The 26,380-nt window shown below is 32.8% G+C and overlaps 1 protein-coding gene across 1 annotated transcript in view; it reads left to right on the top strand.

The window, feature by feature from the left end:
* The window catches only part of LOC126736029 (GTPase-activating protein and VPS9 domain-containing protein 1), a 55,905-nt gene extending 31,092 nt beyond the window's left edge, over nucleotides 1-24,813 (top strand). Inside the window, exons 14-21 of the mRNA XM_050440223.1 lie at nucleotides 2,089-2,421; nucleotides 2,794-2,954; nucleotides 3,013-3,215; nucleotides 3,273-3,526; nucleotides 8,838-9,049; nucleotides 9,327-9,441; nucleotides 17,676-17,940; nucleotides 24,218-24,813. Of these exons, the coding sequence (XP_050296180.1) occupies nucleotides 2,089-2,421; nucleotides 2,794-2,954; nucleotides 3,013-3,215; nucleotides 3,273-3,526; nucleotides 8,838-9,049; nucleotides 9,327-9,441; nucleotides 17,676-17,940; nucleotides 24,218-24,358 (1,684 nt within the window). The 3' untranslated portion in view covers nucleotides 24,359-24,813. The remainder of the gene's footprint in view (nucleotides 1-2,088; nucleotides 2,422-2,793; nucleotides 2,955-3,012; nucleotides 3,216-3,272; nucleotides 3,527-8,837; nucleotides 9,050-9,326; nucleotides 9,442-17,675; nucleotides 17,941-24,217) is intronic.
* Nucleotides 24,814-26,380: the final 1,567 nt, after the last annotated feature.

The raw sequence follows: 26,380 nt of genomic DNA, 5'->3' as shown, positions 1-26,380 counted from the left end.
TTTTTTAATTATTAAAAAAATTGTCAAGAAGGTGGGTGGTTTGTTGTAACATAGGTATAAAATAATTTCGTGGCCGTGCATTAGAATATTGTTATACTTGCCTCCGCTGATATTTGTTTCGATAAGCCCAAAAATGCCTGCTGAACAATGAATTTTCATTGAAATGAAATTTTTGGGCTTATCGAAATCAAATATAAGTGAAGTTAACTACATATTCATAATGTTGCACCCAAATTTTTTTACGTCCAAAAATGTTTACTTATTTAGCATCACTATCCATCTCTTTAGAACTGGATTCGTCATTGGTATGGATTATAATTGGATTCATTCGCGGTATCTATTATATCTAATTAAATTATTGTATTTAAGACTTATTACATTAAAGTAAATATAACGAAACGTTTCGTTAAAAATTTAAGTTCAATATTTTCTTCTTCTTTTCAATATTTGAGCGTATGAGATAGTATTTTCTAAATTGATATTTAATATAAGTGACATAATACCCAAAATAAGTGACTCGTTAATTTTAATGTCAAAAATTCAATTTAACCTTAAATTTTTATCTTAAAAAACGGTACTGTATTTTTTTTTATTAAGCAAATATTAATGATATTTTTTAACGTACATTGTATTTAAAAATTATAATTCAGGTTTAAAATATATTCAGGTCAAAAATGACACGTGTTAAGAAATTGATACTCGCAATATTCGCATTTCCTATTTTTGTATTAACTTCTGTTAATACAAAATTTTCTGTATTAACTTCACCTAAACTATAAAAAGCAGGTCATCTCGTGAGAGATATTACTAGTTTATAAGGTCTGATGATGCTTTATTTTAAGCGAAACATGTAACCTTCGGGACATAAAAAATATTTTGAGACCGAGGGTTTTTATTTTTGGATGTAAAATGTGATTTAATGGGCTCTGAGACCTTTTCCAAAATTTGACCATGATTACCACAATTTGTTTTTAAAAATATGGACGTAAAATCCCCTGCTTTTTTTGAGATTCTTTCTTTCGGGACTTTTTTCGGAAATCAAATGTCAAAAATAAGAGTTTTCATTTAAAAAATTGACCTTAATAAGTCATAAATGACTCACTGCGTCTCTTGACAAGTAAATAGAAATAGCATAGAAATATCGTTAGTTAAAAAAATGTTTTTTTTTCTTTTATTATAAGAGTTTTAATGTAACATTTTTTAAATGTACAAAAAAAAATACATAAAAGTCGCTGGGTCTTAAATTTAATAATATAATAATAATAATAATAATAATAATAATAATAATATAATAAACGTCTTTTATTTGTCAATTGTTTACAGAAAATATTTGAAATGCACAATTTAATCCTAATAGTGGGCGAAGTCCAGCCTAAGGCTACTACTAACTCAACCCTCCTACAGAATAATTTTTAAGTTTAACCAAAATAAATAAATATGCGCTTATAGCATTAAATAACTTTAAAACAACAATGATTAATTTCCAAAAAAAGCTATATCTAAAAAAAACAACAATTATCCTACCTAAGTCTAATCATTTCACACCCTGGGTCACTGGCAAAAGATTAGTGATGGGTTAGATCATACTCATCCACTTGTTTAGTATAAATTATGGATTTAAATTTCAATTTGAATTTTTTTGTTGTAAACTGCTTCTGGTATGGAATTATACAATTTTATACTACCGTTATATAAAAAGCTCTTTTTAAAGAATGCAGTTTTATGTTTGGGGATAACAAGTTTCTTCTTATTTCTAGTATTTACAGAGTGAACAGCGGAATTAGTTTTGATTTTTGTTTTGAATATAGAGGAGATATTTTCTTCTGAATTTATTATTTCATGAAAACAAATGCCAAGATGGAGAAGCCGTCTATTTGACATGTTTAACCACTCAATTTCATTTATTTGAAATTGAGTGGTCAAACATTCAACAATTAATGTGAAATATTATCAAATTTTCCTAAATTAAAAATTAATCGACAACACATATTTTGAATTTTTTGTATTCTATAGCTGTCACTTCATTCATTTCTGCATAACTGTAAAATTCTATATAATAAGACACAATTTGACCTTTTGTTCTCATAGTTCCAGTGGCAGCTCCAGTAACAGTTTCGAAAACAAAGTCTCGGTGACCCAAAGTTCCGATCAGTGGGAGCCTAAACCGTGGCTCACCAGTTCTGGGAGCAGCTTAAACGTCACATTGACACCGTCAGAAAGCACCTCGGAATTATCTGTTTTGAGTGTGACTAATATGCCGAATAACTTGAGCACTAGCACGGTAACTAATCCGATAGGGGCCATTAAGAAGACCACCACAGTTTTGAACAGGAGTTTAAAACCCTCTGCTTCTACTGGTGCTATACCTAAAAGTATTAGTTTTGATATGAGTGTGGATAAAGGATTGGATGATGATACTAGGTAAGGAGTTTATGTTTTTTTTTTGTTTTTAGTACAGTTAGATGGTACTTTATGCCGTACTTTGATTTTGATTTGTATATAAGTTTTTTACGTAATATAAAGGCATTTAATATTATTAATTCATATGACTAATTGCAAATTTTTATACTTGTCGCATTTTCACATTTTTAAGCTTTTAATTATTAAAAATTAAATTTTTTATTTTGTAAGAGCATTTTTTGTTACATGATCAGATAATAAATTTTAAGTGACGTTGCTTTAACAGAAAAAACATCTATTTTGCATGAATACTGAATATAGATTCCTCGTTATATATATTTTTTTTAATAAATAAACTGAATAAAATACTGAAAGCGCTAATGGTCGTTTTAGATCGAAACGGGGCGGATTTTTCGGCCGACTAAGAAAGGGATTTGGTAAAAAACGTTCCTTTAGAAATCAAGAGGACGTACGGAACGGAGAAGGTGATGATTATTCATCCAGAGGACTTGTGGGAGATTCTCCTCTAAAAACAAACTCGAATAATGTGGCAGGTAAAATAACTTTAGACGTATTTAAACTGAATTTAAGACACCTAATTTTCCACGTAAGATTCATCGGACGACATTTTGGCGAAATACCGGAAACCACAGTTCGCAGAATCGAGCCCGGCAAAAGAGAACGGTACCGCAAAAAAGCATACGAAAAATCATAATAGCGAAAGCCTCAACCCCGATACCAATTCATTTACCGATATTAAGAAGAAGCTGCGTCTTGTATTGGGACATACGTCTGAAATTCCTTATTATATCAAGGTTAGTTCTAATTACCCCGTTCTATTATTTAATAACCAATTAATAATATTGTTTCAGCAAAATCCATGCAGCATTAAAACAAAACTCGAGACCGTTTTGCGATTGGAATGGGGCAAAGCTCGAAAATTGCGCGAATGGAGCGCAGCCGCCCAAATTGCCGAGGCGTTACGGTGTGTGCAGCTGCTCGATGAAAGACGGTGTTTGAAGCTGTTCGAGTCGTTAAGGGCGGACCTGCAGGTGCGCGCTTCTTACCTTCGATATTTGGTGGCTAGCAAGCAGGATTTGCTGTTTACGGAAATGTACCTAAATACGTAAGTTCTAACTAATCCGTAGTTTCTTGAAATTTTGTATTCGAATTTATATTTTCATAAATAAAAATTCGTTATATCTGTTACATTCAAATATCGGGAAAGCGAAAATAAAATAAAACATTCAGCTTAAGAAAAAATATTTTAATACTATTCTTTCTTACGCTGAATAGGTGTTTTATTTTATTTTCACATTCGCAATAATCAATTACAGCGGTAAACGGACGAAGTCAGTTAGATTAAAAAAGTAATTTAGTTAAATCGATGAGGTTTTGTTAATTTATTTATGGCAGGGAGTTTACTAATTAGTTCCTTGCACAGTTAGATAAGGTGACTAACATGTGAAAATATGACACTGTAATGAGCAAAACTGGTGATGATCTAGTAACCACTCAAAAAGGAAAATTATATTCAAAAATTAAAAGCTGGCTAGAACATATTCTTGATTTTTTTAAATTCACAATCTACGGTATTGTGAATTTCTTATTTGTGTAACTGGTTACATATATCTATAGAAAGGTAATTTTCTTACTACAAAAGATACAAATCTTAGGTACAAAACTTCTTACAAAAGAATATACCTCTATGATGGTAAGTTAACAATTTAAAAAAATAATAAACATGTGTTATATACAACACTGTGGCAAGAGTTAAGTATGTCAAACTGATAGATATTTCGAAGAGCGTATTAAGGAACACAAGAGAGATGCCCTAAAGGAAAATATTATTCACCCGACAGCACTAGTTGAACATGCTAAATATTAAAAAACATAATACTGTCAACTTTAGACGCGACACTGAAAACCTAAGTTGTGCATACTCAAATCTAATTTATAAATTTACCTACTTAAATACCGCAATCAAACAACAACAATCCATTCCTAAAATACACCATATTTATTATCAATTTTATATATTTTATTATATTTTATCAGATTTTAAGTGTAATCTCTCCTCTATATAACTTCCCTTTAATGTTCTCTACGTTTTTATTCTTGTGATATATATATATATATATATATATATATATATATATATATATATATATATATATATAATTTTAATTTGACTAGAGAAAACTACGATTTCGCTAAGTGTTTTTGAAAGTTTTCCTTTTTCCTCCCCTTCTTGAAACTCTATGATATGCATACTGTCATTTTATGTTAACTTGTATTTTTTATAATTTTTAACAAATATTTATAGAAAAAGTTAAACACCATTTCTTTCTATCTATTTTAGAGCCCTGAAGGTGCATTAAATATAATTCGAAACATTGGCTAGAAACAAATAGTTTTCTTTAACAGTTGACCAGTACACACACAAAATACCACTTCTAATACAAAATCTTTGGTTACAAATTCACAAGACTAAAATAAATAAATATTTAACATACTCAAGATAACATTCAAACCATCCTCAAGGCTATATTCAAGCATGCTATTTTTCTTATGGAGATAGGGACATGATAATGAATCTTGTTTCTTATATAAATAAGCGAATTCTTAGTGAGAGATGATGTTGGTATGGGCAACGGAAAATCATTAAATTGACGAGTAACATTTCCAGTATTTGACGGTGGCCTATGGACTGAAGCCATAAAATAAAAAATCATGAACATTGCACCTTAACACAAAGGAAATACTATACTAGAAGGGCATCATCAGGTCCAGTATTTTCGAAATGTAATCTAGCGGCTACGTGTTAAAGTCGGGTGCTATTTATGAGTTAAAATATAAGGTTTTAAGAATTATTGAAATTAATAATTGTTAAACCTTATTCTGTTCATTTTCCTATGATGGATCCAGATAACAGAATTTATTTCTGGTTTGTTTCAAGTTAGCCCAAAACAAAATCATCTTATTGATACAGGAGCATCCAGAATTAAATTCGGGCAAATGCACGTCAATTCTATAAAAATAACACAAATCATATGTATTAATGTACTTACTTTCCTTGAAATGCTCAAGGTTGATATCCTAGATAGAACTGTGAAGTGTAGTTTCAATGTCTTGCAAATCAATAGTAAGAGGCCCTCGTGATCTTTATAATTTGATAACTTCTGGGAATCTGAATACCAAACCTATAAACCATTAGCAAAGAAAAACTAATTCATCCGCAATAAAAGTTTAACGCAAATTCCTAAACCTGCCGAAAGATTTAGGAAATTGGTTGGATGGATGATTTCTTCGACGTGGTTAGAACATAGTTTTCTTTATCTCAATATACAGAAAACAAAATAGATATTTATGCTCAAATTAAAAAGGTATAACAGACTTTAAAAAAATTATTAAATCAGGTGGTGAACGAAACTGCTATAATCAAGATGAAATAAAAACTGCAAAACGGTATGAAATGCACAGCAGTACTCTGCGTCTATATTCGTCCGCACGAGAGATATTTCCTTCCTAATTAATTAAGAAAACTACGATTTAATTAAAGAAAAGCTACTACTATTGTTAAACAAAAAATATTTAATATAAAAGCGTATTTTATGTGATGAGATATTCAAAATGCATTGCATTTTATTGTAAGCAAAAGTATAATTGTTCAAGAAAAAAGTTAAATAAAATCTCAAAATCTACAGCATCAAATTTAAATTCTGTTTTACCAGAAAATGAAAATTTGATGCTGTAGATTTTGATATTTTCTTTAATTCTTTTCCTAAAATCTTATACCAGCATCTTGGAGATGTAAGGATAATTTCTTTAACTTAAATCGTAAGTTAATAGAATAGATCTGCATTATTATAAATATTATTATTATTTTTGTTATATTTATTTTTTTTATTGTGTGGGTACAAAAAAATTATAATTAAAAAATTTGTACGGATACAATATGTACCCGTATTGTTTTGCTCCAGTTTCTTCTTCCTAATGAGAATTTTTCAATTAAGGTTAATAATAGGTTAATAATATTTTATTTATTACGAAAATTATAAAGATAAATTGTTTAATTAAATCAAAAACCAAGAAACAGTAACCAATTCATTCATTACATTAAACCTAAAATTAAATTATAGCCAATATTTCAAATTTAAATAACCATTAAAATTTAACAGCAGGAGTCTTCATATTGACTTCATCTGATATTGAAAAAATTGTCCTAAAAATACCTATTTTTTGATGTCATAAATCATTATTCAATAAGGTTACATTAAAACCTTTGTTGCCTCTTCAACTTCTGTTTTTGTATTGAATTCCTTTTCTGTATGTCTTAATGTAAAATAACATTAAGACCTACAGAACTTCTAGTATTTGGAAGTGACAACTGCTGAATAATTTTATACTCGTATTTTATAGTTATTTGAATTGCATTAAGTATTTTTAATATATCTATTAATTTATAAGTAAGAAAAAGAAAAGTTACTATAGGCTATACATACCTACATATGTATAAGTGGGTAATAATAGTAAATACAATTTAAAATTTTTGCTATTAGTATTCGGACTTATATTTTTTAAGGCTTGAAGTATATTTAAAGGCTCTATATTAAAAAAATATTATAGTTGATTTTACTACTACTCCTTGTGAATTCCTTTTTTTTCTGTTTCTGTTTCTGATAAAGTGGATTTTAATGGCTTAAAAAACGGTATTTAACGCCTCTCGGTAAGTATTTAAGGCCGATTATTTTAATCTAATCGATAATATAAAACAATATAGAAAAAATTAGGAATTTGTGAAATCTTTAGGAAGATATATTTTTACTTAAAAACTGTTTCGAAACTTGACCTTTTTTAACGTTTACAGATAGAGACACATCCAGACACAGAATCAAATTCAGAACAAAAAAGTTTGTACACTCTGTCCCATTTTGGATGAGATTGCACGGTATCTCTGTAATTTTTGAAGATATAGCTTTTCGGCTTTCGCGATCCAATCACTTTCTTCTAAAACTTTTAAAGCCACAAGCAGAAATATACCAACTACTCTTGTTCCTGAAATACACGGCGAAAACGAAAATATTCACTTTTCGAGATGTTATTATTTCTCAGGCCCTGTATAAGATTTAAAAAAAAAATGAAAACTGCTTATAATAAATATTTTTACATAAAAGTCAGTGGCGCATTTAAAAAACAAAATGATATGCCAGAGTTGCTGGAGGACATACCTTTGGCATAGCGACATCAGATATATTTCCAGCAAGATGCAGCTCCCGCTTATAATTCAAGGGTAGTTAGACAGTATTTAAGTGCTCATTTTGGTAGACGCTGGTGCCAATCCAGCGTCTGCAGGTCATGCAGGCCAATCAGATGGCTCCCGATGTCACCGAATTTAAGTATTTTAGACTTTTTTGTATGGTAATACATAAAAAATTAAATATATGCAAATCGGCATATTAATCTAGATAAACTCCAAGCGTCAATCGAAGAATCATTCATAAACTTACAAAGGCAACCTTTTATAATTTTAAATGCTTTAAAGTGAATTGAAACTATATGTGCTTTATGTATAAGACAAAATGTCAATGTTGTAATTACAGTTTTTAATGTTAAATCTGTACTGATATATATTTTTTTCAAAGTTTATGTTAAAGAGTAATATTTTGAGTGTATGTTTAAAATATTAAATAAATATGTTTAAATCACATGGCATTTTAAAAAAGTAATAATTAAATGCATGTGTGAAATAATTCATGGCCTACTATTAAAAAACAAACATAAATATGGTTTTTTCTGATTTTTGAAGCTGGAATTTATTAAAGATTAAGTTGTGATACATAATACATACAGAAAAAAAATTTCAAAAATTTGACGTTAAATATACAGGGTATCCCACTTAAAAAATACCAAGTTTGTGCTTAATCTGAAAAACGCTCTAAGTAAGTTTAGAGCACTAAAAAATGATGCTCTAAAAAATTTTTTTAAATACGCCACTGACATATATTAAAATATCTATTATAAGCAGTTTTAATTTTTTTTTCTATCCTATACAGGGTCTCAGAAATAATAACATCTCCAAAAGTGAACATTTTCATTTTCGCCCTGTATTTCAGGAACAAAAGTAGTTGGAATATGTCTGTTTGTGACTTTAAAAATCTTAGAAAAAAGTGATAGAGAGTCGCGAAAACCGCAAAGCTATATCTTAAAAAATGACAGAGATACCCTGCAATCTCATCCAAAATAGGACACAGTGTACTTTATTGTACGAATATTTTTTTAAAATTTGTTCAATGCGATTTCTAAATCCTGAAGGAATCCTGATACATTTCAGTTTTTTTAGGACATTTTATTGATTCCAGATTAGAAAAGGAAAATTTATATCAAAATAATTTAATTTCTAATTAAAGTTGCCTTAATTACGTTTTATTTTCCAGTCTACACGAACAAATCAAACACGATCGCTACCAGTGCGAAATATACTTTGCGGCGGTGTGTGTACGGGAATTCCTAGGCGAACGCGAACATTTGATTAACGATTTCTGCGAGGACTTTAGGCACTTGAATTTGGCCGACGAAAAATGCGTTTTCTTGCAGAATTTTTGCCGTAAACTGTTCGAAGCGATGAATGAAATCAAATATTTACAAGGTAAGTTAAATATCCAGGAAAATAAATATTGTTTGACCGTAACTAGTTTGATTGCAACATTTTATTTCTGTTGCTTCTCTTACAGAACCCTTTTTTTTTATCTTTTCATGACTTAATAGCCTAATAGTTGAAAGAACGAATAAAAATATCAAAATCTATCATCTAACCAACCAAGTATTCTGAAGAAATACATTAGATCATGTAGATTTTGAGATTTTTTTATTTCTCCTTTTCTGTTCTTTTTACCTATTCTAATTATTATATAATTATTTCCTAGATCTGCTGCACAAACGAGGAAAACTGATCAAAGCTACTCTGGAGAGGTATATCATCAGTAGGGTATACTACAACGCTATATACCCTAATGGTGACGGAGATAGACATAGAGACAAGTAAGTAATTTATCATGTATGTTATGCCTGTAAAACAGTTGGAAATCATATAAAATTCGGTTATTAGGAGGTCGGCTAAATTAAAGAAAATTGGCTATTTGACTTAAGATGAGTTGAAAAATTTTGTGTTACATCCGAGAATTTCATAGTATAAAATTTAACAAATTTTTGGCCAAAGCGCTATTAAATGACCCATAATGGAATCATGGACATAGTAATGTGCCAAATCTCCCAAATTTATCTCACTGATATCGAGATAGTAATAGTGGTATATTTTTACCTTAAATTTTGATACAGAGCGGTATGCATAAATCAACTTATCCTTCAGAGCAACATAAATGCGATTTAGGTTACGGACTTTCAATATAATTTTTTTTAAAGCAATTAATGGAAAGAAATGCATTTTATTTTGATTGATAACAATCACAATTAAAAATGCAATGATTACTTAAAATATGATTTCAGTTGAAGGTTAGACTTTTCTTCTGTAAAATGTCTTTATATGTAGATGGAAGCAAATTTGAAAGATACATTTGGGGGGCAAAGAATTAAATAATAAATACTTCAAACGCATAAAATTTTGAGATACATGAAATATCTTACTGAAGGAAAAATATGGTGACAATTTTGATGTTGGATTATCTATCTATAAGAAATACTCATAACATTGTATGGCACGGTATATGATTTATAATGGTTTCAATATGTATATATATATATATTTTATACAATTATTTTATATTATAAACACGAGCGGCTTCTATATCCGAGCACGGAGAAGCACAGAATCGTCCTCCTATAAAAATCCACCATCATAACAAAAAAACAATTCCTCGGAATTCAGCGAAAAATATATCGGATCTCAATGGTGATTCAGCTCTTCTGGCTTCGCATGACCGGCGGCGGCTCGATAAGGTATTTCTTATCGGATGATTACGTTCTCGACGCCTTCTTCACCTGAACACAAATCTGTAATGTGAAACAAAAATATCGCTCAAGTTGCAATATTTTATTTTTCAAGTTCAATAAACTCATTCAGTATGCATTAAATCCCGAAAAGACCTCGATCACTAACCGAATAGAGGCCAAAATCAAATTTTATTTAAAACATGTAAAGACCTCAGCCTTTACCTGGCTCTATCACTATCGGAGTAGAGACCAAAAACAAATTTTTATTTAAAACATGTAAAGATCTCGGCCTTTACCTGGCTCTATCACTACCGGAGTAGAGACCAAAAACAAAACATTTTTTTTTTCTCTTTTCTTTTCTTCTTGACAGTGACAGTGACAAAGTTTACTCACCATCATTTACCTCTGAGTCACAATCTGACTCTAAAAACTCCAAAATCTCCTTCATGTCAACATTTAAAGACCACTGTGTAGGCCATGGCCTAAGCTGTTCCTTGGCTGCTTTGGTAATAATGTTGGTTCCCACTTTCTTGAATTCATACCGACCATTTTGCAGATTCTCCACTACTTCAAAGGGTCCAAGAAATTCGTAATCACTCTTACTGATATGCATTTGGGAGTCACGGTGCATTAGTACAAAATCGCCTGGCGAATAATTCACGTTGTCCCTTCTTCTCTTATTAACATCATTAAGGCCACGAACCGTGGATAGTTTTTCAGCTACTCGCTGTCGGTCCAAAGAACGGTTGCGTATTGGAGTTAAATCTTTAGATACATTTCTTAACAAAGCGTGTATTAACGGAGTTGAACTCTGGATTCCCAGAAGAAGTTACAGTGGACTTGAATTTGTTGACTTCTGAATAGTTGTGTTAAGGACAAGTTGAATTTTTCCATAAACCACTCGGCCATTCCGATTTCACCTTAGTTTCGATTCCTAATAAATTTCGAACAGTTCGCATGTAGCGTTCAACTTGTCCGTTTCCTCTGTGTACGTCTGGAGTAACAAAATGGTACTCAATATTCCAACGATCCAGATATTTCGGAAAAGTTGTATTTTTAATGTTATATTATTGACAGCTTCTACTTTATTTCCAGTTGTAATCATACCAACAAAATCTCGAAGAATTACTCGGCAGGAACATCGACTTCAGATATCGCCGAACCAAATCCCTCAGAAATTCTATTAATACCTAGTAACTCGCGACGTATGATACGGGACCCTGTATAATCTGTTAAGGTCATAAGGCTTTGATCTTCGAAGATATTGCGTCCAATTAAAATATCGAGATCAAGAAAATTATCAGCAATAAAAACATAACTTACTGGAAAATAAATATCAGAAATATTTGTGTGGCCTGTGAATTTTTTAGTAGCCTCAATGGTGACATTTGTGAGACATTTCAAAATTATGTTACATGGAATAACTTTACTTTCGAATAAATGTAAAAATTTATTAGAAATCAGCGATAAATCAGCTCCAGTAACCACTAAAGCCCAAAACTGATGACCGTCAATAAAAACTTGCGTTGAACCTGAAGGTTTTTGGACAGTTGTAAAAAGATTAATACTGCGCCGTTTTTCAATTGCAGATTTGGTAAAACAATTTGACACATTGTGGCCCTTTTTGGATGATTTCTTATAATATATACTTATATCCGTATACGTATATATACGCCTCGAACATATTACAGCAAAGCATATGCAATTGCTGATCTTCTCTATGTCAAAAACAGATGCAAAGAAATCAGTTTATTATATTTAATTACACTGGCCCGCAAAATTAACCGGACAACGAAAATTTGGTTCAAATTCAATCCCTAATAACTTTTTCAGTATTGTATTGATTTTGATTATTTTTTTCCGAATATTAGGTCGTTTTATTGTTATCATTTTTTCATATCGAAGCTACAAAAATTTGTAACGGATTTGTTATTGTAGAAGAGTTAATAAAAGGTCGAATTTTACTCTAAACTTTTAAGCACCCTGTGCAAAAAATTCACAACCCAATAATGATTCTTTTTTCTGCATCTTCAAGCCCCATCTTTTCTTAGCAACTTGTTTTTTGGTTCATTCCGATATCTGTATTCTTAAAGAAAAAGCACTGGCTTAAACGAAACAATGCAATAATGCTTTAGTAGCAAGAATTTTTTCTTTAAAAATATTGCAAAGTTGGCTCTTATGACAAAAGAAATATGTAGAAGTGTAGGCGTGTCAAAAATATTGTTGTCAACGAATTACAGATTTAATTTTACTGTACATTTTTGAGTTTTTTTGAAGCGTTGGATAGGAAGGTAATGATAGGAAGTAATATGTTTTCTGAACCCCCTGATACCATTTAATAAAACAGTTAATAACAATTCTATTCAAGTCTTCCTGCAAAAGTTTCTGATCCCCTTGGCAGTAAATTGTTTTCATAATTTTAAAGTCATTAGCGAAAGCCAAAGCGAAACTATTCTAAAATTATTTAGAGATAGTAATTGAAAATAAAGTAAAGAAAATTTGAGGACAGTGCTTTTCTTGAGATATACCTGAGGTAACAATAATTGCTTCAGACAAAAAAAAATATCCTATTTTCACCTTCTGTTGACGATCCACAAGAAAATTAGCGTTTAAATTATTATTTAATCCAACCAAGCAGTACCAAAAATCAATTTGATCGAAGACCGAAGAAAAATCTGTATAAACTGAGTCTGAAGTTTAAAATCTAATATATTACACAATAGTCATATCGTAAGTAAAACCAAACATGCTTGACTTTCCTGGTCGGTTTGGAATTTGTCGCTTATTTTTTTTTAGCGAATCCCACTGTGGTCAACTGATGATTGTTTAGAATAGTATTAGCCAACTCGACCGAAGTAAACCAATTATCCATTGTAACATTCCTTCTTGATTTGGATATTGGTAAGCATATCCTTTCAACAACATCAAAAGAAGTGTTACTCACACAATATTAACCTGGAGGCTGTTTACCGCAATGCACATCCATATTAAGGTATAGAAAGACTTTGAGTCGACCAATAAAAATACTTTGATTCTATATCGGGCGATCTTATTTGGAATATACATTCTAAAACGACAGTGTCCTCTAAAAGCCCATACCACTTCATCAATTGTAGTATATTTTCCTACAGGGTAGTGTTTTTGACAATTTTGTACCACGGCATCAAAGATCTTTCTAGAATATATTCATACTATTCACCAAATCTCTAATTATGCCATTGTCGAAGAAAATGTACCATGCTTCTAATGGAATTGACGCATTTTTTGGCTAGCCAATTACTCCACATAATCTTATGATTATATTCACCTGTCGTGTTCTGAAATTTCTAGTGAAACAATTTTTATTTCACTTTATGTTCCGTCTTTAGAAGTTAGATGTAAGTGACTACGTTCACTCACACTAGGTGTTTTTGCAACGGGTTTTTTTTAAGTTATGTTCCAATCTCCTTTTCGCTCGCAGACTTGTGATCGATGAATATTTGAAAATTTGAGTCTGCCTCTGAGTCGTCCGAATCCGAATAATTTGCTGCTTTCGACTTTCCGAACTTCGAATTGTGAATTCGAATTCGAAATTGTGTTAATTTCGCTATCTCTCGTTCATAGGAATCCATCTTTTATTAGCTCCAAAATTAGCTCTAATATCGTTGTTACTCTACTTGAATTATAGAAGGTATACGAGCGCGCATAGGTAAACGAGGATTAATTTTAAATTCACGTTGGCACCTTTCATTTTGTCAGTTTTACTTTGTTTTTAAACATGCAAACTATGAGCAAGACCTCTCTTTTAGCGATATTGATTCTAATTTGAATTGTTTTTATGAGATTTTGGGAATGGGAATTCTTCTCTTCGTCGCTCTAAAGAGGCTATACAGAGCGTTCAGTATACAGTGCATTTTTTTTATCTCGGGTCATAGGGTTTTACGTGTAATATTTTCAACCCCATGTTAGAACCTGTTCTATTTAATCGATAGGATTGAAACTTGGAACAAGTGAAGTTTAAGTTAACAGACTTTAAAAAATCCCATTATTTTGCAAACAAATTTGCGAGAAGCCTATTTAAAATACGTTTTTCTGATGAAAAAGTTTGCTTTTTCTGCACCTCGTAACCTTCATTACCTTTACACTTCAAAGCAGGTAGACAAATATCTAACCGTGAAAACATCTTGTCGGACTTGCATTGTCTTATTTATTTATTGTAACACGACGTTTCGGTTGGTAAGTATCTCCAACCGTTATCAAGTGTAAACTGAAAGCAAACTACTATTCTATAGGCTTATATACTAGATGTGTGCAGCGATATGGAAGGGGAGGGAAGGGAGGGAAAGTCATCCGTGAAAAAGAGTTGGAGGGGGGAAGGACACGCGTCTCTCTAGATCCTACACTGTCCTGAGAGTAGAGGCTTCCAGATGTTGGGTATATCGACGCTTGGCTGGCTGAAGATCCTCTGATTCTGTGAAATGAAAGCTGCCTCTACGAACTTCCTCTTCCGCCAGTGCTGTTCCTTGTGCAGAATCTTGGCTTTTGACCAATGGATATTGTGTCCATTATGCCACGCGTGCTCTGCTATCCCGGATTTGGAAACCTCTCCTCTTTGGGTCCAGCTGCGATGTTCCTTTGCTCTGATTTCTAGGGGGCGCTTCGTTTCACCTATGTATGAGTCACCGCACTCACATGGGATCCGCTAGACGCAAGATCCTCGTCGTTTCTACAGATGGACGACGAGGATCTCAAGACTGAAGTGGATACCATCTACAAAGACCTACAACAGAATGGATATCCAAAGAAGCTAATAAGTAGGACCATCCAAAGGACGCGTCCAAATCAAATCAGAGACGAGGCCACCACGACAACCAGACTTCTACCCATACCTTACATTAGGGGTACATCGGAACAAATCCGACGCATTGCCAGCAAGTACAATATTAGAACTGCCTTTAGATCTAGCACCAAACCAGATGGCATGGTGGATACCAAAAATTGCGTCTACCGGATCCCATGTGAGTGCGGTGACTCATACATAGGTGAAACGAAGCGCCCCCTAGAAATCAGAGCGAAGGAACATCGCAGCTGGACCCAAAGAGGAGAGGTTTCCAAATCCGGGATAGCAGAGCACGCGTGGCATAATGGACACAATATCCATTGGTCAAAAGCCAAGATTCTGCACAAGGAACAGCACTGGCGGAAGAGGAAGTTCGTAGAGGCAGCTTTCATTTCACAGAATCAGAGGATCTTCAGCCAGCCAAGCGTCGATATACCCAACATCTGGAAGCCTCTACTCTCAGGACAGTGTAGGATCTAGAGAGACGCGTGTCCTTCCCCCCTCCAACTCTTTTTCACGGATGACTTTCCCTCCCTTCCCTCCCCTTCCATATCGCTGCACACATCTAGTATATAAGCCTATAGAATAGTAGTTTGCTTTCAGTTTACACTTGATAACGGTTGGAGATACTTACCAACCGAAACGTCGTGTTACAATAAATAAATAAGACAATGCAAGTCCGACAAGATGTTTTCACTGTACCATTGTCTACCACCTTCAAAAACAAATATCTAACCGTGACACAAAATAATTTTTAAATTGCTCGATTGAAATTGTTCAAAAACTCTTTAAAATGTGGATTTACACTACGGAGGAACGTATTGAGATGGTTTCAAATTACATTAGAGGAATGTCGGCGCAAGAAGTGGTAGATAATTTTGCCGTGTCTTATCCTAACCGTCCCGTCCCGTCTAGATCAACTGTACAACGGTTTCATGAAAAATTTATTACGATTGGATGCATCGCCAGTTCTCACTTAAAACGAAAAAGAACCAAAACTGTAGTAGACGAAGAATTTAAAATGGAGGTATGCTTGGCCATTGAAGAAAATCCAACAAATAGTCTTACTCAGTTTGCTGAAGTTACCGGAAAAAGTAGGAGTAGTTGCTATAAGGCAATCAGAAAAGAAAAATACAAATCTTTTGAAGTTAGAAATGTTCAAAAACTCTTGCCTAATGATTATTTTCTTAGAATGCAGTTTTGTGAACAGTGGATGGAACGAATTAACAACGACCCCACAATTACAAACAAAATACTATTTTCAGACGAAAGTGCTTTCTGTACAAATGGTACAGTCAACAAACAAAATACTCGAATATGGGCGCGAGAAAATCCTCACGTCATCCAGGAAACGCATATCCAAACAAGACAGAAACTTAACGTGTGACCATTTTTCATAGAGGGTAGCCTGAATACTGCAAAATATTTAGAATTACTTTAGGTGCAGGTCATTCCCGCATTAGGAAATGCTGTTCAAAATGGCAGGATAATTTTTCAACATGATGGAGCCCCCGCTCATAGTGCAGCGACTGTTACCGAGTTTTTTAATGCCACGTTCCCAGGACGCTGGATTGGACGTTTTGGGCCATCTAAATGGCCGGCGCGAAGCCCCGATCTTTCGACTTTAGATAACTTTTATTGGGGCTATCTATCATAGAAAGTGTTTTATATTGTTAGAGGCAGACCCAACAATATCGAAGAACTTCGTAATAGAATTATCGAGGCTTCGCGTACCATTACTCCCCGGCAGCTCCTAAATGTTAAAAGACATTTCTACAACTGTCTGGGCTTTTGTTTGGCTCAATTTGGAGGTCACTTTGAACAATTTATTTGAAAGGTTTTATTTGTTTATTGTTGATTTTTGAAAATATATTTTTGAGATTCTGAGGAAATTATTTTGTGTCACTGTCAGATATTTGTCTACCTGCTTTGAAGTGTAAAGGTAATGAAGGAACTTTTTCATCAGACAAACGTATTTTAAATAGGTTTCTCGCAAATTTTTTCGCAAAATAATGGGATTTTTTAAAATCTGTTAACTTAAACTTCACTTGTTCCAAGTTTCAATCCTATCGATTAAATAGAATAGGTTCTGACATGGGGTTGAAAATATTACACGTAAAACCCTATGACCCGAGATAAAAAAAATGCACTGTAGTAATGTTACAAATGCATTACAAAAGTTTGTTTTTTTTTATCATAATTATGCATGCTGTTAGTCAAAATTGGATCACAGATAAAGCAAAATTTGCACTACTATATGTGATAATAAATACATTTTATTATTCCATACATAATTGTTCTATTTCTGTGATGATAATAGGTCCTAGTTCATTACATTAACCTTTACCATAACATAAGGGATGATCCCATGAGAGATACCCATCTCGCAGGTTTTGAGTAAAGGAAATATACAAATAATATTTTAATTAACAGCAAGAAAAGCACAACTAATTTTAATAAAATTAAACTATTAGTAAGCTCCTATGACCACACTTTCATTTTTCAGAGTACTTTATGATCATATTGCCACCCTATCGAAAACCCTTCGTCCAGGCCACAAAGACCTGCTAATTCCGCCGGTTTTCTTGCGCGAGAGTCCATGGCTACCGGCGCAAGAAGCATTACGCGCCCTTGATGCGGCGCGGGCGCCACGTGACAAATTACGCTGCGTGTTGCGCTGCGCAAAATGCCTCGTCGATCTGCTCGGTCTCTCTGGTTCGTGCGCCGCCGCCGACGATATTACGCCGGTGCTCGTGTATGTGATAATTAAGGTAAGCTTGATATAGATATTAAGCATTCCACCTTGTCTTATTAAGAATTGGCATTTTATCTAGTTTGCTATCTAAAATATTTATTTTCTACTACCGTGCATAAAGTACTCACTTTTGACACACTAAACATTTTATAAATTGGTTACAATAATATTCCAACAAGGCGAAGTCTAGCCGATGGCTACTTAAACTTAACCTCCAGTGGATTATTTTAATCTAAATTACAAAAAAATAACTATGTTGCCCTAAAAACCGCATGTAGAATAAATAACAACACTATAACTCAGCAGCACCATGATAGAAACTACATTAAAATAAAAATACTTATAAAGTCCTTAATTATTCCTTATAAACTTCCTAACATATTTCAATCCTTGGGAATCAGCAAAAGGGCTAGTGTTGGGCCAAATCATTCACACAAATCACCTGTTTTTTAAAAAGTTGAGACTTTAATGCATACTCAAATTTGCTTGTTTTAAATTGTAAGATATTAGAAGGCAGAGAATTGTATAGTCGATTGGGGAAAGTGTGCGCACTTTTGTGTTTTTTATCGCATTAAAATAAAAAATGTAAAAGTCAAAATTGTATAAAAAGAATATTTATTTCGTTTCGGTATGCCTAATAAATACATAAACATAATATACAGTTAAACTTAAACATTTCTCAGATAATACAAAAAAAAGTTTTTAAGGCAGTTTGCGCACACTTGTCTGCGAATAAGGGTAAGTGTTCGCAGCTTTAGATATAAGTGTACGCACTAGTTTATTGGCACAAATCGCACACAAAAATTCCAGTTTCGTACGATGTGCATGCTTCATGCCACCACTCCGAACACTTGGAACACTGAATCCAATTTTCACTCGGAGGCTCTTCAAATTTTTCACTGCAAAGTGAGCAAAAATATTGTTTTATATTTTCAGTTAAAATTTTCTTTTTTACGTCTCTTTTTTTTAGGGTAGACGGTCCCGCTTGGGGAGAAACACTGCGCAAATTTATTATTTTTTTCTTTTTATTACTTTTTTCTTCGTCCATTTTTTGTTTATTTTCTAGTTTTTTTAAGTCTTCTTTAAAAGGACTTGATGTGACAATTTCAGATTTTTGGGCCCTTCTTTTTCTCTTTTGCGAAACTGATGCTTTTGGAAAAGGGCTAATATATAGTGATCAGAGCTACATGGTCATCTACCTTCTCCTCATTGGTCGCAGGAAGTTCGGTTGTTTCATTTAATTCTTCAGCGTTGGTGGTTATCTCCTCTTGCTGACGAATATTTTCAACATCAGTTACCGAAGCGGGCAGAAAGTCATGTTCTTGGAAAATGCCGTCATTAAACGGAAATATCCCAGTGACAGAAAAGCCAGATGCAGCATTCCCAACTGTTGCTACTTGTTTGTAGGCCTCGTTAAAAAGGCCAGCTATCTGGTACTGCGTTATTGCTCTTCCAGGATGTTGATTCATCCAGCGTTCACATTCTACAGAATATTTAGCTTTTAGAGGACCAAAAAAACTTCTGGCTAGGGGTTGGATTTTATGGCTGGTGTGTGGAGCAAGTGTAAGAATTTTAATTCCCAATTGTCTGCAATAATTGGATGCCTCTAGGTTGATGTGCGACGAATGGTTATCCAATATTAATAAAACTGGCGCTTCTTTTTGGGGCCGGGATGATCCTTAAAGTGATACAGCCACTGCCTCAACAAGTCTGTATTTATATATCCTGAGTCGGATACCATACCAACACAGCCAGTTGGCCCTGCATCAAGAAGTTCACCTTTCATCCTTTTCCTGGGAAAAATAAAAGCGGGAGGCACATATTGACCAGTAGCGCTCATGCAACATATCGCTGTTACTGTTATGCCTCTTTCTACAGATATAACCTTACCTACTATTTTTTTTCCCTTTGCTGACACTACTCTAGGTGTTTTCTTTGGAACTGTGCTAATCCCAGTTTCATCCATGTTGTAAACACGACTAGCATCAAATTTATATTTTTCATAAAGCAGATTTAAATTTATGAAAAATCTATCCACTTGAGCCTTATTAAATCCTATCGCTCTGGCAAGACTTGTAGGCGTTGATTGGCGTAGCCCCAATTGTTGGTGTCTTTTCAGGAATTCTGCAACCCAATCGCGTCCTTCCATCTTAGAAACTTTGTTAAATCGATTACGAATATTGTTAATTTCGGCATATTGAATCTGCGTAAGGTGTGGATCGTAATACCATAAAACATATTGTCCATAGCTAAGCAATACTCAGCGATTTCGCGCTCTTGCTCGTCAGTAAATGTCGGTCTAAAGCGGCCTAGCGAAACTGCAACAGACTTTAAGGCCAGTCTTTTTATTAAAGCTGACTCACTAATTCCAACTCGTTCTGCGGCTCCTCTTTGGCTAACACCTTGACCAATCAGATTTCTCGCTTCGTCTATTTGGGCTTGAGTCACTAACGTTTTTTCTGTATTTTTTTTTTTTGGTAATTTCGGGGCATTTTGCTAAAAAATAAAGAAATATAAGTAAATGGAAGAAGGGGCAAGTGTGCGCGCGTATACCATGCGTACACTTACCCCAGAAAACAACAAAAAGATTTAGTTTTTTATTTTTTAAGTATAAAAATTATAAAAAAGTATAAAAAAAATAAGAAAAACATATAAAAATCCGAGGTAAATAATTCTCTATTGAACCTTCTATACACTAAATTAAAACTTACCGGTAAATGTACCCAGGTAAAGGAGTCTTTTATTTGACATACTTAGCCACTGAATTTTATTAATTCTATGTGAAACCCTATCATATTTTTTTAAGTTAAATATAAAGCGGCAACACGTTTTGAAGTTTTTGAATTCTATAACTTTAATATTGTGTAAGGCACAAAGTCTGCGTAATTAAAGTGGGAGAGTACAAGAGACTCAGATAATTATTTTTTAAATTAATATTTAAAATATCTCGGCTATTGTATAGTTGTTTTAGAGATACATAAGCTTTTTGTATTAAATTCTTAACATGCGCCTCAAAATTTAGCTCACAATCAATTAAAAGTCCTAAATTACGCGCAGATTAACAAATTTCTAGCTTTTCGCCTTATATATTTAATTTATTAACATTTGAAAATATATTTTTATTCTTGTGACGACCGAGAAAGATGAGATTTGATGAGTTAAGTTTTAGTGCATGCTCTTGTATATCAATTGTTAAATCTGCATTAATAATGTTAAAATGACAGAACTGCTGTGTCTCATCCGCAAATCCGCAATATTTTGTAGTACTTTGCTGAGTACATCAGCAGTATATTATGGATACTATAAATTTTTTTCATATAAGAGTCCTATCCATTTTAAAGAGAATAAACATTTCTTGTGAAATACGAAATGAAAACATGCAGGTTCATATTGAAAAAGAAAATATTGAAATAGATATCTGAAAATGTAAAAATTTGGTGACATTATCGAGAAGCTCGTTTTATAGAGAAGAGAACTGTTTTGCTAGGATAGTTTTTTAGTTATTGATTGAATAATATTTCTTACATTTTTTCCTGTATATTGGAAACCAATTCAGCTTTTGTAAAGAAATCTCTCTAAATACAACGTTATTGGCCACGAAAATGCAAGTTTTTTTTCTAATTTAATAGACATTACTTAATGTGTTTTTATTTTCTATATGTGAATATTAAATATAGGGGAGAGTGGGGCAAGTGAATCATAGGGCAAGTGCGTTTCTAGAAATATGTCGAACAACCGGCATCATAGCACGACAATGATCAGTGTAGTGTCCTTAAGCATTTAGCTGAAAATTACTAAAATTAAGGTAAATATTAACATTTTTTAAATTTTGCGTGTTGTTTTATAATATTTTAAGCGAAATCGATAAGTATTTTCCCCAATTTAAAGGCATTTTCTTAATATTGTATGAAGTGCATACTATAACCTTATATTTGTTTAATACCGCGTTATGCTTAGAATGTTGCCACATTTATCTGTCTTTTCAAGATTTAAATTTTTATATTTTAAGAACCACTGTAGTATAAAAAGTTCTTATAAATATATTTTATATATTGAAGAGGCAAAATGGCGCGTAACTACGTGCGCAAAACCCAAAAAGGATCATCCTCAGAAGATGCCATTCGTGGTAAGCGATTCAAAATAAAGAGATGTCAATTAAAAAAGCTAGTGTGGTTTTTAGTATTCCGAGAACCACCTTACAATCACGATTAAAGCGTCGACAGCTCACTTCACTTGTAAACCACGGCAGGTTCAAACACGTATTCCCTGAAAAAACGGAAAAGGAATTATGTGAACACATAATTTTGTTGGAAAAACTGTTTTATGGACTTCTCGACCACAGATCTTCGAAGGATTGCATTTCAATTTGCTGAAGCCAATCAAATAAGTCATTCTTTTAATAAAGATCGAAAACTTGCAGGAAAAGACTGTGCTCATTTTTAAATCGTCAGAAAATCCTCTCCATTCGAAGACCTGAAGCAACCAGCATTGCAAGAGTAACAGGATTTCCCAAATCTAGGGTTAATGATTTTTTTCAAAACTTAAAAAAGACCTTGGACAAGTTTAATTTTTCGCCGCATCGGATTTTTAACTGTGATGAGACGGGGATTACCTGCGTTCAAAAACCGGGAAAAATTTTAGCTGAAAAGGGAAGAAAGCAAGTGGGAAGATTAACTTCTTTAGAGAGAGGAAAAAACACAACTTTATTTGCTTGTGTCAGCGCTACAGGTACGTTTATTCCACCATTTATGGTCTTCCCTCGTGTTCGAATGAATCCTGGTTTTTTGAGCGGTTCATTTCCTGGAGCAGTAGGATTTCCTGCTCCATCAGGCTAGATGGATGCTGACCTATTTATCAAATTTTTAAATTATTTTATAGGCTGCACCAAAACAACAACAGATTGTCCAAGTCTACTGATACTAGATGGACATTCAAGTCATAAGTCCATTAATTTAGTAAACCTGGCTAGAAAATCAGGAGTTTCTATTATAACCTTACCTTCTCACACATCAAATAAGTTGCAATCGCTGGACGTAACTGTCTTTGGACCATTTAAAATCTGGCAGGAGAAATGGATCACTGGCTTACAAATCATCCAGGCTCTAGGATCACAGAATATGATATGGCTCCTATTATTAAAAATGCGCTTATTAAGGCTTTTACACCAATAAATATTATTAAGGGTTTTGAAAAAAACAGGAATCTACCCATATAATCCGGATGTGTTTCAAGACAGCGACTTTGCGCCAGCCGAGAACTTTCTTCAAAAGGAATGTAGGACAGAAAACATTAATCCCGTCGAGGGTCCCGTAATAAGTGATGAAGTCTTGTTGAGAAAAGATGATATCCAGAGTACTTCTAAAGAATTAGTAAACAATTTTAAACAAGAGCAACCATAGAAGGATCTAAAATAATAACCAGTTCTCCTTACAAAGATCAATTGGAAGAAAAATTAAAACCAGTGAAAGCTAAGCAAGTAAAAAAGAAACTAGACGACAAAGCAGGGACAAGTACTAGTAATGGAAAAAAATTAAAAGAAGGAATTTCTAAGCAAAAGAAGCCAAGTGCCACGTCAAGAGCAGAAGAGAAACAACACAACATAAAAACAATACCGGACGAAGAGAAAAACACATTATGCATTTACTGTCATGAGACCTACGAAACACTTGTTATGATAATGTGCATGCAATGTGGTGCCTGATTACATGAGGATTGTTCCGATAATGAGCCAGGTACTAATAATTATGTTTGTGACAATTGTCGTTGATTAATTAGCATTCGGACTCACTTGCCCCATGTGGGTGACTCACTTACCCCTATAACTTGGGGCAAGAGAGTAATTTTTCTTTTTTTGTTTTAAATTTGATATTTTTCCAAAGAGTTAATGTTTAGTTTATTTTTAAGGTTATGTTAGTTTGAAACCAATGAAACTTGTGTTACAAACGATGAAAGTTTTTTTATTTCTAAAACTTAGTAAATTATACGCCGCAGAGCCTTAAGGTGTGTCACTTGCCCCATCCTCCCCCATTTACGAGCATTATGATTTTGTGGTAACAAATGCAACACAATTATTTTTATTAACAATGTCTAACCTTCTAAATGTCTGAAACGACATGGCCTTTTGTTTTCCGCATAATATACAATTTGCATATTGGTTAATCACATTCTGTGTATTTTTTGGAAAGCAATAGACCTAATTTATTATTATTAGTATTATTATTATGAATTTTTTTTTTGCAAATAAACAACCCCTTTAGGTTAATGGCCTAATGGAATTTTTATACTAATTTCAGGTCAATCCCGAAGCTCTATTGTCCACAATCCAGTTCGTTAACAGTTTCCATGCGGGAGAAATCCGCGGGGAGGATGAATACTGGTGGACCCAATTCTGTTCCGCCGTCGAATACATAAAAACGATGGATTATTCCGATTGATTTTATCCCTACCTGCTGTAGTCGGCGGGGACATGAGGTGATCCACACGCTGTTTTAAAGTTTTAGATCTACTTTATTTTGTCGACAGCTTGATGTTCCTAAAGTTTAGATTTCTTCCCTTTTTTTTTGTGTGTATATTGGTCGGCAGGTAAGCAAACGAGCAAACTGTTTTTTTAACTTTTGTTGCTATTGAAACGTATTTAAGGTATTTATTTTTAGTTTACGTTTTAGCACGTGTTTTACGCGGTTAAGTATAATGATATTAGTACGTTCTAAAGTGGATTCTAGAATTTTAAAAGTGCAAAACGATCTGTAATGATTGTACGAAAGTGAAAGTATATAATAATATATTATTTTATTTATGTATTTTTATTAACATTGTTAGAATAGAAGAGCATTTATATTATATTTTAAATAAAAAAGTCTATTAATTTAGTAAAACATTAATAAATATACATATGGTCTTTTTTTCATGGAAAAGCTGTTTGTATGAATGTGACAACGTTGCAATAGTGAGTTAATTTGAAGCTGCCCCGATTGACCGCTAGATAGCGTAATAAGAATGCGGCGCGTCTACATCACAATTAGGTACCATAGTATCCCATATTTTAGCAAAAGATCTTAGGTACAAGAATTATCACTGACAGTGCGCTTATGTTTCGATTTATTCGTTCTGATTTTACTGATTGATTGCCTTTGATGTTCGCCGGAATCACATTAATATAGCTTTTGATTATTTACTTTAAATAAAATCGATACTCAACCTCTTGAAAAAGGAGAATTTTTTTGTTTTAATATAATTTTTTTGTGTATTTAAATTATTAAATAACTTATTAATACCTAGTTAATTTATTTAAAGTAATTAAAGCATGGTTTAAAGGATATTTCAAGTGGATTTTACCGTTATATGAAATATATATTCAGGCTCAAATTAATATTTGATATAGATTTTCCGAACATGCATTTGTTATTTATCTTTCGTTTCGAATTGTATTTATCCTTTGGAATCTACAATTGAGAGAACGATTTCGATTGTAGATCCCAATCTAGTTATATGTTTGCCAACTAATTAATTATATTTAAATCCATTGTTTTTAATTCAGTAAAAAAATACTGTTTAATAGACAATTATAAATTAAATTTAAAAAATATATCAATTGTTAACGTAGAAGCTCGTATCGTTAGATAGGGCTTGGGGTATTCCATTGTATATCTCCAATGTAAGGTAGAGAAGGAAGAGATGAGCTATTGACTGTCAAGTGAGGGTCAAAGTTAAATATAATTCTTTATACAAAAACTACGGGACTTTTCTTAGCTTTAATTTCTTCTTCCCTTGCAAATGCCGATTTAATCTCTGTTATAGTCTTTAACTTTTACAGACTTATGTGTTTCCGCACCCTGGTTGATATTTTACGACCCAACTGACCCACATTTCTTACTCTCTACGGATTTTGGTTCCTTGTTATTTAAGCTCTATGATAGTCACTTTAATCTCACTCAGTTGTTGATATATTTTTCCCTCTTTATTATATTACTTTTTTACTGTTTATATTTTGTATAATTACAAGTAAGCAATGATTTTTAAATGTTTTTCAAGTAAAAAAGATGAAACAATGAATTTATTTGTCATAGATTTAAAAAAAAACATTCTTAATTTTAGTTCTTTATATTATATAGTTCTGAATATTCAATATATACAAATTTTATTTAGTCATTTGGCAAATCAACTCACAAACTCGAGATGTTGATCACTAATTTACCAAAATAAAATAATCAATTTCTGATTTTTCTATGGAACATATGTTTTATCACCGGTAACTGTTCTATGACCACGTTTTTACCCTCAAATCGATCCTCAGGAATCTCTCTGTTTTGACGTAAAAATATATTTACGTTCCTTTATGTACAACTTTTGAGGGACAAGAAGCGTTCTTATAAGAAAACGTTTAGTAAAAAATGGACTTTTTTTGAATAATGTTCTTTTAGGAATATTCCAGTTATTTCATGAAATTTTGCTAAGAA

Source organism: Anthonomus grandis, chromosome 1 (assembly GCF_022605725.1).
Source record: "Anthonomus grandis grandis chromosome 1, icAntGran1.3, whole genome shotgun sequence".
Classification (NCBI taxonomy): Eukaryota; Metazoa; Arthropoda; class Insecta; order Coleoptera; family Curculionidae; genus Anthonomus; species Anthonomus grandis.
The sequence above is the reverse complement of the archived record's forward strand: the minus strand, read 5'-3'. Positions and strand labels throughout refer to the sequence as shown.